This window comes from Drosophila subobscura, chromosome O (genome assembly GCF_008121235.1).
Source record: "Drosophila subobscura isolate 14011-0131.10 chromosome O, UCBerk_Dsub_1.0, whole genome shotgun sequence".
NCBI lineage: Eukaryota > Metazoa > Arthropoda > Insecta > Diptera > Drosophilidae > Drosophila > Drosophila subobscura.
The window spans coordinates 14,593,561-14,609,960 of NC_048533.1; the positions used below are offsets into that span (position 1 = coordinate 14,593,561).

Consider the following 16,400-nt stretch of genomic DNA (forward strand, 5'->3'; position numbering starts at 1 on the left):
AAAAGCTTCGTGTGCACAGCGAACAAACGCAGCGGCAGAGCATCAACTTCGTATATTGCCTACGCACAATTGATCGGCTGCTGCAGCGGCAGAGAAGCAAGAAACGTTTTGTCTGTGCATCTGTGCATGCAAACGCTCTAAAACGAATAAAGCAAGAAACGTTTTTGACTTCGTGTGTTTTGTGAGTGCATACAAACACAGTAATGCATGTGACTACCTGCGTGGCCGACCCCTGCTTTTGTATACAAACCAATAACTGTCGTTCATTTACGGTTAAATTCATCTGCTATAAGCTAAATATTGCATTGCTGTAGCAAGCAAAATGCCACCCAAGTTGTCAGCACACTCACTCAGGGTTACTCATATATTGACACTGGCCCCCGCCCCCAACCATCGGGTCGGACACGCACGGCCGCCCTTCACACATCTATCCACACCTTAAATACCCAAATCAAAAAATAAATGGTAAGCACCGGACTGCCCACAGACCGCAGGGCTGTTGTGTGACGTGGCCCCATGTCCGGGGCGACTCTATCGAAAAATGCTGATGATACGATATTTAGAATATTCCTCCTTGTTGGGGGATATGTTGTAGGCTCTGGCACTGGGGGCTCAAAATTCCTGCAGAGCATGGCAAATATTTATTTAATGCTTCGAAGTGGACGCCCGATAGCCAGACATGCAAACAGAGCTGGGAATGGGATGGGATGGGATGGAACGGGACTAGGTGGGACAATGAATCTGTTTTTGTTTGCTTGTTGGCGACATGGCAGGGCGCTCTCGCTCTCTCTCACAGTGGGTGTTCTTTAGTTCCATTGTTTCTTTCGCCGGGGCAACTTTGTAGTGGCCAATTCTGCTGCTTAGTTAATTTCTGGCCATCAGCTGGCTGCTACTTACAAGGCGGCTTTTGTTTAGCTGCCACTGCCACAGCCAAGGGAGGCGGGAGCTCGTCGCTGACTACATAAGCCCTGGAAGAGCTCCAAAAGTGGCAGCAAACAACAAAAAAGGCGTTGGGGTGTGGCTAGTCTCTATTGTGTGTCTAGTTTTAAGTGCTCTTCCAGTGCATACTCGTATAAATCACATTGTTGAGCATTTTTACCCAATGCCCGCCTCGGGTCCCAGGGCTGCCTTGCAGGTAATGTCTGCAATAAAATATTTTCCTTTGGCTGGCAGACGCTTTAAGTGGATTTTGTAGACCACAAAATGGCTTAATAGGAGGAAAGCCCAAACTCCAGGGACCCCAACCGCCAGGTTTCATTAGCATTAACAGGCGGCCGAGTTGTCAACACGCCCACATAGGAGCGCTGGCGACTAGAAACAATATTTATGGCCAGGTTAACACGACCTAGCATGTGTGTGTATCCGTGTGTGTGTGTGTGGGTGAGTTTGGGTCTGTTTGCTCACAAACCTGATTACAAAACTCATAAAGTCGCCATGAAATTCAAACAATGCGTTACGTGCATCGAATGCTAAGAGTCAACCAAAGGACAAAGCCCAAGCAGCTCGTACTCGTGCAGGACCCATGCCTAAGCAACATTTTTGTTTGACCCAGCATCCTGCAGGAGTTGAAAGCGCTTTTTGTTCACATGCGTGTGTGTGTGTGTGTGTGTGTCCGTGAGATGTGTGAAGGAATCTCTTCGGCCTGTTTATTACATTTTGATTATTGCAATCTCGTTTACTCTGGCCATGCCCATCCGCAGCCCTAACCCCAGCGCCCGAACATGAAAGGATCCGAGCGCAGATAAAACTGATTTACAGTTGTGGAAAAAGTTGAGAGAAACAAATGAAAACAGCATTAAGGAGAATCAAATCAGTGAATGCCGCACACGCACAACTTTTGCCAACTTTAAAAGCATTTTAACTGCCACAAAGAAGCATCGCCACCGGCAAGGGACAGGAAGAGGGGCGGGAAGAGGGACTGCGGCTAGGGCCAAGAAATCTACTCGTAAATATAAATATTAATGCGGCTGGCCCGCAAAACGATTTGTCAAAAGCGGTTCTTACTTGTGGATTATGAATACTTTGCTTAAATTTAGCTGACAGCACAAAATTATTACGCAATGATTAATATTTATTTCCGCAGGCCACTGAGCAGGCCAGTCCCAGTCCCAGTCCCAGTTCCCAATGGATGCCAAGTCCTAGTCCAAGTCCGAGTCGGTGTCTTCGGCCACAACAAGTGACAATGTGCTGAATATAAATAATTTATTTTTCGCTTCTTTTCCTGCCGCTGCTCAAAAGGGCATTTAATTTAGATTTATGCTCGGCACGGCACTGTGACAGGAAGAGCAAACACAAACACAGGACCCGTTGCCTGCTAAAATTATGATATTTGCCATCTTCTGAGCCGCCTTTGGACTGCGCTCTGATAACGTATCGAACAATAAAATAGCCCCGGTATAGGCTGACGGCTGCTGGTTGCCGACAGCGATTGGGGTCGTGGCCAGGCAGGAGTCGGGTCTGTGTCCTGAGCCATAAGTCGACACAAAGCACATAAGGATATGCGCAAATAAAATGGCAATAAATCAAAACGATTGACGATCTCATGATGCGGCGGCTGGCCTCAGCGATTAGGGCCTCCACTGCTGTGATTTCTCATATAAATCGACTTGAGGTCGAGAAGTGATTTTGATTGTTATTTGTTTGCCAGCCAATCGGTTTGCCAACTTCTTAGTTAGCTGCCTGCCTGTCTGACGGTGAAGGTGGAGTGGGAGTTGGAGGAGTCGCGATTTGACAAGCAATTTATTGCATCGCACTCCTCGAAGGAGGAGCATCATTGTTGTCCATAATTTATGCCGAGCGGCATGCATGCCAACTAAAATCAGTGCAGCGGAAACGCGAACTCCGACTCGCAATCGAAATCAGAATCGGAATCGGAATCAGAGTCGTCAATGCTGCTGCGAGTTGGGGAAACTCCCGCCTGCCATTGTCAATAAGGAAACTTCATTATAAATTACCCAACTGACAGTTGCAGGCAGACGCCAGAGAATAATAATAAAAGCAGCTCCGCGTAGGCGGAGAAGTCAAGCTCTCTGCCAGCAGGGCATTGTGGAAGCTTTTACCCACTCCAGTGATGGCATCAATCTGCTTAACCGACCCTGGCCCTGCCGCTTCTAAATCAAAAGTCTTGGCCCCAGCATTCAGATCTAGCCATTCGTTCCTCTCTCTCTCTCTCTGCCGATGGTCATTGAGAGCGATTGTTGTGTTTGAAATTGCTGTATAATTGTGCGGAAGTTGGTGGGGGGAACTGGATGTCGTTGCACTTTCTGTTTTAGAGTGGGAAGCTGGGGCAATGAATCACATAAAAAGCAAATGTCACATCGTTAGGTTAAAAGCTTTATGCAAATTCCTTCATCTTCCTATCATATTCCATTTTTTGTTGCGATGAAAAGTGAATAAAAATTGTATTGAACAGGGGGGCAGACAGGGCATGGATAAGGCAGCAGTAGCTGTGCAGGAGCTACCCTGAAGTGTCTGCAATTAGGGGCAATTGTTTGAGAGAAAGTGTCAATCAGCTGAGCAATCGAGTACACAAGGCACTTACGTCCCCTCAAGAGTATTGTTATTGCTTGTTCGACTGTGAAGATATTGTTTAGGGGCACTATGGCTCATCGTATTGTATGGCACCTCAAGAGAGAACTGCAGCATGCATATTAATTAGCTGCGGCAGATTGTGCACCCTCGAGTGGCGGTTAATGTAATTTAATCACCTGTGAGACTACAAATGTACACAATTTAGCGGATTGTTTGCTGCAAAATGAACAACTAATTGGGTATTACTTGTTGGAGTGTATCTTTTGGGGTATAATTTAGTGAACTTTCATGGCAGAGACTATTGTTCGCTATTTGCACTGCTCACTATACAAAAAGAGTTCTAGCATTTGCTGACGCGCGGCAGCGGCCGTTCTTTCGTCTATCTATCCCGCCTTCTTTGTTGCGGCACTTTTCTGTCGCTCTAGCTAAGCTTCGCTCTCAACTTAGCAACAGCCGCTACCTGCTCGAACGCTCTCTTTACATCGCTTTCTCTTTCGTCTATCTATTGCGCTTCCTTCGCGGGCGACCTTTCTTCTCGCTCTAGCTAAACTTCGTGCGCAGCTCACAGCAGCCGCTACCTGCTCCAAAGCTCTCTTTACATCGCTTTCTCTCGCACGCCCGTTCTTTCGTCTATCTCTCCCGCCTCCTACGCTGCCGCACTTTTCTGTCGCTCTAGCTAAGCTTCGTGCGCTGCTCACTGCAGCCGCTACCTGCTTCAACGCTCTCTTTACATCGTTCTGTCTCGCTCGCAACAAGGAAACTTTGCATAGGGCACGGGCAATTCAAACGGTCAGCCCAGCAAGTAGCTGATCGTCATAGCTTTCAATTGTATTGTGTTCTTTTCCCTCTACCCACGTTCGCTCTCGTTTGCCAAATCAATTGTACAGTGACAACATCGAACCTCACTGGCTATTTATAAACTCCACAGCTCAAAAGCTCAATAGCTCAGTAAATAAATCGAGCCTGCATCCATTTATGTACATATGTATGTACATATGTACATCTGTATGTAATATTTCAAATCAAATTGAAACGGCCCTCCCTTCATAATCACAGATAGCAGATAAACGACAGCTGGACTGGTGCACAATTAGGATGCTTTGTTCGCACGTTGGAGCTCACGTTTTATGGATGACGCTTAAAAAAAATGAAAATGAAAAAGAGAAGCAGAAGGAGAAGCAGCAGCAAAATTGAAATGCGTGCCAAGAGGCGCAAGGAGAGGCTTCTTTATTGGCAGCAGTCAGGCATCGACATCCTGCCACTGCCAGATGCCTGCGGTCGGTCAGTGGACATTAGGCGTGCCCGAGACCATTGTGGACAACGGGTGCTCATGACCAAGGCCAAGAGGAGGAGCAGCAGCAGGAGCAGGCGTACACGAGCATTATGTTCCGGCGTGTACATGAGATGGGGTCATTAAATACACATTACCATGCACCGTGGCAGCGCGTGCAGAGCGGGGGGCAGCGATAAAGGCACAACAGCCAAACGGCTAAAGCAGGCAGCGAATAGCTATTAAAAAGAACCGAAGATACCCGTAGACAGGGGACAGCAGCAGCAGCAGAAGCAGCAGCAGCAGCTACAGTGGCAGACATAACAAATTACAACATTTCGACAGCAGCAGCAAAAGCAGCGGACCGGCGGGATGGGCCAGAGGCAGTGGCTCCAGTCGGGCTCCATCCAACAACCACCGTTCGATGGCAGCTTCAGGATGGTGTTCGGTGTTCGGTGTTCGGTTTCAATTGTGCTGGTAAACGTGACTCCAAATTGGCTACCAGCAAATAATTCATACGAAACACTTTCGCACCGTGTGCCTTGCCATTAGCATCGTGGCTGACCACCCACCCACCCACATATCTACCAGCCCATCGGCCCGAACCGAACTGAGGGTACGGCACGATGAGTCCGTTGCCGGACTCGGTTACGCCCCGTATAACCCCACGATTGCATTTACAGCAAATTATTTATGGCTGCGACAGACACGAACGGAAGAGTAAGCGGTAGAGCGGGAGAGGGGTGAGGGTACGGGGTACGGGGTACGAGTGTGCGCTGCCAACTTCACGTCTATCAATATTTTATGAAACTCTGTCTGCAGGACGCTCCACGATGCCGCCACAGACAAGGGCGGGGAGAGAGAGAGAGAGAGACTCAACTAGGACTTGGCTGAGGGTGCGGTATCTGCTTACATGGAGTCGGTTGCCTGCCTGCCAGCCTGCCTGTCTGTCGATATCCGGTTAGATGAGTATCTAAATTGCCTTTACTCTTGATGAATTAGCGCCGGATGCCGGCTGCCGGCTGCCGGTTCCCGTTCCCCGACTCGGGTGCGAGTGCGTGCCTGGTCGGGTAAGATAAGCTCCCATGCCTGCCCACAATGGAAATTTCAATTTGTTTTGAATGATTTTGTGCACATCAAATAGGCCGGCAGAGCCAATCTAAAAACGACCTTGGCCGCAGGGAGGCTGGGCCCATCCATCAAACCAAATGCAGAGTGCAACGCGAAATGGGCGGCAACAAATGGCTGCCACAATGGCTGCCATAATGCGAATGTCTGACTGAAACACATTTGTTTTAACGTTTGCCTTGAGTCTAAAGTCAGTTTGCTCCTTGAAAATTCGCAGTAAGAAACGCAACGCTCCGCCATTAGAATGCTCTCCAGAAAGGAGCTGGTTGCCATTATCCTCATGCTGGCGGCGGTTAGTTGCACCTGAGTATCAATTGGTGACCCCAAGCCGACACACTTCTGCTTCCATTTGCAGCTCCTCTCGGTGCTAAATGCCGCCTTCTTCGCCAACACTCTGCCCGTTCATGTCAGTTACGAGCAGCTGCTGCAGCAGGTCGTCTGCGTGGGCACCGCCTACCTCTGCCTCCTGTACGCCCTGAGCACCTGGATGTACCATTCGAATTTCTCCCGCACGCGCCAGCACATGCGTTGCGCGGTGAGTGCTCTGCGAGCTGGCGCCCAAATCACATTTTACGACTCTCCCCCCGCTCTTAGCTGCTGCTAACGCTGCTGCTGCTGATTGTGGCCAACCTGGTGGGTGCGATTGCGCACATGAAGCTGCTGTCCTTTTCCCAGTTCAAGGAATCCACCGACATCAGCGGTCTGTTCTCTCCGTTCGATGTTGCCTGCAAGTCCGTCAGTCTGGCTCTATCGATTCTAACCGTCATGCTGCTGCTCATCGTCGTGATGGCGGTCTTTGTGACGATCATTCGAAAGCACAAGAAGAGGAGCCTTCAGGTGCACAAGAGGGCAGCGGCACGCAGGTCCCAGCAGCAGGAACTGAAGCAGAAGCCCTAAGAGTGCAAATAAATTTTGGTTTTCATGCAACGCCCAACATTTCATGTCGTTGCAATGTGGCGCCGCCGTGGCAATAATATAAATATTATACGCAGACTTGAGACACACACAGGTGCTGGCTGAGGGCAGGAGAGTTACAAAAAAAATGCTCCACTGGCAGCAGCAAATCGATGTGGGGATGCCCTCGCAGGGACTCCTTCCTCTCTCCGTTAGGGTGCTGGAAATGCCATCGGAGCCATGCAGCTGATGCCAGCAGCAGTCTGAGCTGCAAAACTCATAAGGAAGACAAGCAAGCAGCCTCTTCAAACGGCTTTTTGTGTGTTGCATTTTGCATAATGAACCCGACAGACAGCGGCAGACAAACGAAGTTAAACACAAAACTTAAAGGCTTTTCCATCAGAGCTTCCCAAGCGCAAAAGTTAAAGTTAACTTTGCAGGGAGCAGCAGCAGAATCTGGCTGGGGTTGGGATGTTTATCAAGGGGGTTGGGCCTGTGGGTGGAGCAGCCTAATTACGCTCGAATGGTTGCCCATCGAAAGTGACATTTGGCGTGGCAGGCAGCGCACAATAAAATTTGCCAGCTAAGTTATGGCCCAAGGAAGCAAACCCGGTGGAAAGTGAAGTCGAAAGTAATTTGGAATTTAATTGCGTGTAATTTAGAATGGCGAAATGTTTGGCGTGCGTTTAATTAACTGAAAAATAAAACGAAACGAAGACACTGAAAATGCTTAACATTAAATGCCAACTAATTAAATTTCGGGAAATTCCATGACAGTCCGCGGCAGTTGGCAGTCGCCAGTCGCCAGCTGAGCGAACTTCCGAATTTATTGTGGCATTTAATGGGCAGCCCATGTGGTTATGCCTCGTAAAACCCTTTCCACCAGAACCCTTCTGAAATTCTGATTGTTCGACTGCTGTCCGTTCAGCCAAATGAAGGCAATAAAGTGTCCGGCAAAACTGCAGCTCGCGTGCAGAAAAGTGATTCATGTAAGCTGATAAAATGTTAATCATATTTCACGTATTAACACGTAATTATTAATGCCTGATAAATGTCGTCAGTTGGTTGAATGTGAAAAAGTCGCAATTAATGAACAATATTTTCCCCCTGTCCTTTTTTCTTTAATTTCAGCAGCGGAAAGGTGAGCCTTTGCGGCATGGAATTTCCACGTTTTCCACGGCATTCATTTCTTTTATTTATGCAGCAACTTTAAGCAACTTTTACAGGGTACTAACCCATCAAACCCCGCTGCGAGATACTCGGCAATTCCATTTTATTTGCTTCACTTTTGTTATTACTTTCATTACTATTATTATCTGCCTGTCTGTCTGTCTGTCTGTCTCTTCTCTTATTGGTTTTGTTCCCGTTTGTTAATTATGCACAACAATCACGAATCTGGGTTAATTAACCAACCAGCCTCGGGTTGCTGGCCTTCAGCATTCAACAATGCAGTCAGAGTGCAGTGCGTGTCATTGCGGAATTTAAATGCTGCACAAACGGAGCTGCAAAAGTGTCTGCCCCTGTATCCTGCCACTGGTTCAACGCTCGCATAAATTATTCCAACATATGTCTGACATCTGGCGTTATTTTTGTGCTTCCTCCGCTGCGCGTAGTTTTCTTTTTTCTTTTTGTATTTTTTCTTCTCTTTTGTGATTTTACGCAACTGTCAAGTGCCGGCTGTGTGTAGGTCGCAATTTACGAGCCGCGGCCTGGCTGCAACAGCTTTCGTCTAATTGTCATTGGCATTATGCCAGTGCCGGCGGGGGCCACATTTAGTATGAGGCGGGGCGACGCAACTTCCAGCTGCAAACTTAAAGTGGCAAAAAGATTAGAGGCTTAAATGCCATGCGAAATGTTGGAAAAAATCAAGCAAACAGCACGGAAGAGTCTCGATGCTGTGTATGGGTAGAACGTCTCCTTTTGATTATACATTTTCATGGAAAAGTGTCTAAAATTCTACACTCTTTAAGTTCTGGCAGATCTGTGCGTAAATTGTTTCTATTCAAATAAATCAAGTTACCAAAGCCTCAGAGGAAAAACTCAGCTCAAGCAAACATTTCTTTATGCCAACGAGTCGCCTTTTCATTTGTGTACTTTTAGCTCACAATTGTCAAACATTTTTCAACCAGTTGTGGCAGAAATTATAACCAATTCTCAGTCCAAAAATTACTACAAAGAAAATTCATAAAAAGCAAAGCGAAACATGGAGGCAGCTGGCGATCAGCGGCTGGCAGAGCACTGCCCTGTGGCAGATGAGACAATTGCAAGTGGAATGAAGCCAACTGCAGGAGAAGAGCAACCCAAGGCAGCAGAGAACATCGGACCGTTGCCCCGTCAACGCAGCAGCAAAAAACTGGAGCCCTACAAGTGCTGTTTGTGTGCCAAATACCTGCGTTGCGGCGTCATTACCATCTGTGGGCACTTCTACTGCTGGAGCTGCCTGTGGCCGCAGCTGCATGATGCAGAGTCTCCCAAATGCTGCCACTGCTTGAGGCCACTGATCCTGCACGAGGACATCGTTCCGCTGCACTGCGATGGGCCCAATGATGGGGCAGGCAGCAGTCTGCTGGCCCAGCCGGGCAACGTGCCACGTCCCACGGGTTTCCACTTCAAATATGCGAATGCTTCCAATTGGTTTACCTTCTGCGAACCGAGCGATAGTGCTAATATCCCTAGTCGCAGTTTTTGCCGTGTGTTGGGCACTCTGCGCAATGAACATCCGCGAACTGTGAGGGTGTTGGGCATCCTCAAGTGCATCCAATGGCTGTGCGTTGGTGTCCTGTGCCTCCTTTGGCTCCTTTAATTAGCGAGAAATAATCAAAGATGTGACAACAGTTTTTGCACCTGACAATTCGCTGTTGAAGACAAAATAAATTAACCGAAAAAGCCAACAGAAAAACTCAGAGTTTACTTGGAAATTATTCGCTGTATTTAGTTTCCTGGAAGAGCAGGCCAAACTTGGCGCAAACACCAAAATATTTGATCAACTGCTGGGCCAAGTTGAAGTTTGTTGCCTGCAACAGGAGGAGCCAAGTCCAGGGCCCGGGCACGGGCCAGCTGAAACAATACATTCCAGCGGCAGTTGGCCAAAACTTGGACCCAAAGAAAGCAGCAGCAACCCAAAAGGTCGAAAACTTGGCCCTCAATCGGGGAACTTCATTCACGTTGAAGCTCCGAGCACCTCAGGGAACCGCAGAGAACTTCAGAGCAGCAGAAGCTCAGAAGTTCAGAGCCTTCTTAGACCTTGAGGCAATAACTGGAAGAGCGCAAAGCAGGTAGAACCCAAGGACGCTGCTCTGTGATCGGCCGGATTGGGTTTGTTTTTGGAATTTGCATTGATTTTTCGGCTCTGCTCACTTTTGGCTGCACTCAGGGGCAATTGGTGGACTCGGCATACATCGAAATGTATCATAAATAAAGAAAATGTGGCAAGAAAAGTCCTCAAGCGACAGCAGCAGTCAGGAAAAGATTGCAGGATGCCTTCCATAATTCCCCCCTGATTATTGCTGCTTAAATGTCATTCTCCACGCATGTGAAAATCCATTCTTTTGGCACATGACATCGTCCGCTGCAGTGGGACATTTGAAATGTCATTAAAGTGCGGAGAAACTTAATCCCCGATGCACGCAGGCAGACACGAGCGAAGTCTACATCCTGGCTGCCTGGCTGGCTGGCTCTGCTCGTTCGCTGAGTAAATGAAATGAATTCTGTTTGTCTTGTTGCTGTTATGACGCTGACTCTTCGGCTGCTAGTTGCAGGCAGCGGCAAAGTGTGGTCCGTGCATCGATTTCCTTTCCCTTTTCTGCCAGCCAATTTGGACGTGCAGCAAGGGGCGGGCCAGAGGCAAAGGCAAATATTTAGCAGTAATTAATTTAAATCAGCATTGGTGGCGGCGTCTCATCATCATCAGTTGGCTGCCGGAAGTGCCACTGTAACCGACGGCATCATTAAAATCTTCCGCTCGCTGCACAACAAAGCGCCCAGGAAATTGCTCGACAACGAGTGTGGCCCAGTGTTCCCCTTTGCGTCTTTTACCCAAAATATGCACATATTACATGGCTTTAGTCGACTGGCATTATGCTTGCCTTATGGCTGGCACACATGACGTATACGTAATTATGTGCGGCACACACAGGGGAACGGGTTGCGTGGGGCTCTGCCTGCCTGCCTGCCTGCAGTAATTTTCATTTCAATTACAGTATCTGACGCCTAGGCATTTGAAAAGAGAGCGACACACACGACAGGCGTCATTTAGGGTCCGTTTAGGCAGCAGGCTGCAGGCTGCCTCCCCTCGTGGCTGGCCAGCAGCAGCAGCAGCAGCAGCAGCAGCAGCAGCAGCAGCGGTAATGTGGCTTTTATTCATTACATAATTACAGTTGTGTTTGCACTGCGGCATGTGCCCTGCAGCCTGATTATGAGCAATTGTCAAGGTTGGTTAATTACGGCTGGGGGACTACGCTTAGCCAGGGGGAAGCTGTGACAGTTTGCCTGCTTTGGGGCATTCTTTGCACCTTTAAGCTGAGACAGGAAGCACTTTAAGGGTGTGGAAACCCACTCTAAACAGCCATAAATAAGCGGCCCGCTCCCTTATTTGTGCAGAATGGCATGCACCATGCACGTTTCCGTTTCCGTTTCCGCTTCCGCTTTGAGCCTGCTGCAGGCGTTGCAATTGTCGCAGGCTGCTACATTTATCTGTCTGCTGTCTCTGCTGTCTCTGCTGTCTGCGTGGGTGTGTCACAGTCTGGCGCACATGGCGTATACTTTATGCATAACAAATGGCTGCTTAGTATATTGTGTAATTTATCAAGCATGAATTATTTATGCCAAAATGGCGAGTGTCGAGTGTCGGTCGAGTGTCCAATGCAAAATAAAGTGCAAAATTCTAAGCTGATACTTTTGGGCCACAGAAATTTCCACACTCAACGAAATTTAGGTGCTGAAAGGGAAGGATCTACGGCACATGGCCAGGATAATTCTTTGTGTTTAGTTAGAGCGAATTTCCCGTGTTTTGCCCAAGTGCAGCTTTCCCTTTCTTCATGGGCAAAACATGCCGAGGCGTTGACCTGTCGAACGCATCCAAATTTATGTGGCTTAAAGGGCACAGAGTCCCATTGGTCCTTGCTGCACAGGTGTCTCTTCTGGCCATAAAATACCGGCATTGTTCGCAGCCCCAACTTATGGCGAAATGTTTGTTGAAATGAGAGAGAGTTGCAATTGAATTGCGTTGCATTCATTTAGATTTATTTCAGTTGATTAATGTGCAGGCACAAGTGTGGGCTAACGAGCAGCCGCAGGAGTTGCACAGACTCTGCCCTGACTCTGCCCTGCTTGTGGCAGTTGATAATTGCTGGCAAAACTCAAGCGGCCAAAAGTTGCCTGGCACAGGAGTGTGGCAGAGGCAGAGGCGGAGTCAGGAGCAGCGGCTGAGGCACACGAGATTGTGTGAACACAATGGCACGTCTGAGACAGAGTCAGAGACTGGAGGCAGGCGGCAGGTACATGCCGAAAAACACAAAGAAATGCACACGACATTGTCTGCGGAGCAGGCTAACGAGTTCAGCTGAAGCTGAGAGCGGGCGGAGACCAAGTCGAGGCCGAGACCGAGGAGAGTATCATTCAAAACGTGCACCAGCTCACACACACACACCTGAATGGCCCCTGTTGAGCTCACTTTAAGCCATATTGTGTACAGATAACGTGTCTATTCAGACGAGAACTGATATGACGACAAAAACAGATGCAAAAGGCAACCCCAAAACAGAAGCAGCAACAGGGAAGGCTTTCGGGTGGGGGCCAGACATAATCTTGACTTCCTCTGTGGCTGCAGTAACAAGTTGGGCGTGAGGCGGAAGCTGCAAAAACTGTTGCATACTTTCATGCGATGCCACAAGCCATTGCCATTGCCATCGCCACCACCGACCAAACACGAACACCACCCAATCCGAAGCGAAGCGACCCCGAGACAGGCCCCAGCCGACCCCCAAGCCAGTGTCAGAGCTGCTCGACGCTTATCACCGCAAAAGTTTTTACCACTTTAGAGCCAGCCTCGGAGCTGCCTGGGAGAGAGAGACTTTTTTCTTGTGCCGACTACTGATGTGCCGGAGCTGTCAACGCTCAAAGTTTGCCGCCAGAGTGCAGAGGAATTCGCCAGCTTTAAAGATTCGCCATTAAATTATACATAAATGGAGCTGGGGGGAGCAGCCACCGACTCCGACAACGGGCTGGAGCGAACCTCCAACTCCGACTCCGACACCGAGATTGTGCCGAGGGATTGGCAGGCTGTCGGACATTTGTTTGCCGTAACTTTTCTCCATTTTAATTGCCATTATCACTAATTACAAACTGCCACACACTCAACCCAGCGAGCGTCATCAAATCAAAGGGTATGCCCCGTGCCCATATCCTGCTGGGCTACCCACAATTAGCAGACACTCAACGCTCGGCATTCACTAATTAAAACAGACACGCACACACAGTGGCAGCAGCCCCAAGCCCCAAGCCCCAAGACCCAACTGCAACTGCAAGCGGCAGTGCCTGGAGGCACAAATCCAAACCCCTGGGCACAGTTTTGCTGTCGGCCGAAGTTATTTTCCAATTTGCAGCAGGCATTGTCAGGGGTTCGGCCAGGGGAGAGCTACAGGTAGTTCGCCACACGAATTCTGCTCAGTGTCAGCGAGTGCGTCAGCAGGGGAAGGATAAAGAGTTTTGCCCCAGCCACTAATGTGGCGTTGTCACCAGAAAGGTCACAATGTTTCGTTTAATATAAAAAAATATGCATTAAGGGAACAATTAAGGGAGGAAGACCCAATGCCAAGTACTTGTAGAGCATATTTTGAGTGTGTAAAGTTACTTGTAATAGACCCAAGAAAGTGCTTTCGTGTATCCTTAATGCTGTGATTAATGGTCGAGTGGAACGTGTCGCGAAATTCACTGAATATGAACATCCATCTCTGTCTGCCCTTGGGGAGAGATAGGGTGGTTTTATTTATAAGCGAGACGTAAAGAATTCCCTACTCTAGATAAATCTCAAGCACATGTTATTTTAGAGAAAGTTCCATGTGGGCTGCTGGGCTGCTGCTGCCAATTGCGATCCGCAGACAACGCAAAAACGAGCAAGAGCGAATTCGCAAAGCAAGCACGACGCTGAGCGAATTCGGACGGGAGCGAATTCAGGAAAGTGCGGATCAATGAGAGAGGCGCTGGAGAGAGAGCTTTACATTTTGCACATAAATAACAGAAAAGTGATAAACATTTCGGAACAGCATTTACAGTCATACAGTCCCGCATTATACACATTTGTGCGGCTGCCAAAGTTTTAAATTTATTGAAAATATTTTTGCCGCTGGCATAATTCGCATTTCATATTTTTCTGAAGTATTTGCATTTTCGATGATTTCATGTTTGATTGAATAATTTTGAATGTCAAACTATATTTAGAGCTGCTCCAGGACAAACTTTAATTAAATTCGCACACTGAGTGCTTGACCCCCGAAGCTCATTGAGCCAAGAGAGCCGTGCGATGGCCACTAAAGTTTCTTTTATGGTGGCCTGAGCTTGAAGCTCTTAAATTGTTCGGCTAATGGTTAGAGCAGATGGAAATTCCCCGTGGGGGACACTTAACTTTTCATCCGTCAAAATGCTTTCGACAGCGCTGCCCAAAGGGAAAATCGTTTTAGCAAACAGAAAGGGAAAAAAAGCGAACAAAAAGGAAATGCCCAGACAGACAACAGACAACAGTCTGTCTGCGATAACATCCCATCGAAGGATGAAGGCTTTTCATTATACTTTACAATTCACATTTTAAGCAAATGAATCTACTTCCCCAGAGACAATGGAGCTGCCTCCAATCGCGATTCGCGACTCGCGACTCGTGACTTTGTTGCCAGTGTCCCTCCGCGCTCCTGTCGCTGTCTGCACTGCTATAAATCTAGGGATAATTGTGTAAAGTTCGGAGCGGAGTGCAGCATTAATTCGTTTGTCCTTTTTTCGGCTAAATTGGATTATAATTTATTTTAATTGGCAAAAGGCAAATGCACACATAAAACAAACAAAATAAAACAAAACAAACAAAGCAAAGACAGTGCCAGGGAAAAGATCTCAGCCTGTCTGTGTCCCAAATGAAAATTGCCCACAAAATTACGCAGTCTGATGCCGCTTTCATTAGACTAATTGTAACTCTTGGTCGGGCGTGCGTACGAGTCGCAGTCGAGTCGAGACCCATCTCAGTGATTAGGCCTTTGCCTGTACCTTTGCCTTTTCTGGCCAAAAGTGGCACGAAACGATGCGTGACAGTGTTAAATTGTAACCCGAGAGGCAGCCCCATGGGGGGTGGGGTGGGAGACATGTGTGCGGCTTTTAATTAGAGCCAAACAATGGCAGGAGGCAGCAGGCAACCTTTGGCTCACATATTAACATATGAACGCAAAACTAAAAGGCCTCTCCACACCGGATGGACGGAGGCCCGGGACAAAGCCAAATGCCTGAGGCCAAAGCTACATCCAATGTCCAAAGAGAATGAAAGATATATGTACGTATGTACCTGGCTACCCAAATCCTGGCCACAATTAGGCAACTGAGCCAGGTGAGTGCGTGGGTGAGTGGCTTGGGTTGGCCATTAAGCCAGAACAAGCCATCCACCCCCCTTCCATAAGCTGCCAGTGGGCAAACAAACTTTCAAGATTCGCCCGAAAAGTTCCCCCTGTTGCTCTGCTTGCCTTGTTCGTATGTTCCCCTGTTCCACTGTTCCGCTGTTCCACTGTTCCTCTGTTTACGGGTGTGTGTGTGGAATCCGCACGTTTGACTTTTAACCTTTGGCTACATTTTGGTACTCGGCACGAGACTGCGACAAGAGCGCTGCTCCGCTGGTTTTGTTCACGATTTGTGGGGCAGTTATGGCTGCAGGTTCTTGTCTTATTCCTCAATTTAATGGCCAGCAACAAACAAGGAAAAGTGGCAAGTTTTTTGTAGCCAAAGAAACATTTATCTTGACCTAACATTATGGATTAACTCTAGAACTATTTAAAGTGCAATTCACTATCACAGATGAAAGCATTTCAGGCGATGCTCAAAAAGCATTTATGTGGGCTTGGTTTTGCACCCTGCGATCCGTAGAGAACGCAAAAATGAGCAAGCGGAGAGCGAATTCAGACGAGAGCGCAAAGCAGATCCGTGAGAGAGACGCCGCGAGGGCTTGGCTTTCGATTTGCAATTCTGCCTGCGACGAAAAAGCTCGCGACGCTTAAATTCTTATTCTATATACGAATTACAGTAAACTTATTGCCACGTATTTATGCAGGTTCTCCTATGAGTTGCTAACGCACTAAAGATAACTTTTGGCTCAGCTCCTACATCTCCAATGTACTTGCTGAATCTACAAGCTTGAAACCAAAGCGGGAACGCATGCGATCAGTTACACTTATGGCGCCCATTCACAGCAGTTGCCCTCAGTGGCAGCTGAGCAACTATCAGGAAAGCTCAATGTGGGACGCATACATGTATGTACTTATCAAATGACTATTGAAATCGTTAGCATGCTCCTGCCTGGCCACAGCTATGTACATACATGCATACATTTATG

General features: G+C 48.0%; 2 protein-coding genes across 2 annotated transcripts; both read left to right on the forward strand.

The window, feature by feature from the left end:
* Positions 1-6,101: 6,101 nt before the first annotated feature.
* Positions 6,102-6,938, forward strand: LOC117897256. Its single transcript, XM_034805980.1, has 3 exons — positions 6,102-6,221; positions 6,285-6,464; positions 6,524-6,938. Exons 1-3 carry the CDS (start codon positions 6,174-6,176, stop codon positions 6,824-6,826), a joined length of 531 nt encoding a protein of 176 aa, XP_034661871.1. The 5' UTR covers positions 6,102-6,173; the 3' UTR covers positions 6,827-6,938.
* Positions 6,939-9,058: 2,120 nt separating this feature from the next.
* Positions 9,059-9,626, forward strand: LOC117899002 (E3 ubiquitin-protein ligase RNF5). Its single transcript, XM_034808749.1, has one exon. It carries the CDS (start codon positions 9,096-9,098, stop codon positions 9,624-9,626), a length of 531 nt encoding a protein of 176 aa, XP_034664640.1. The 5' UTR covers positions 9,059-9,095.
* Positions 9,627-16,400: the final 6,774 nt, after the last annotated feature.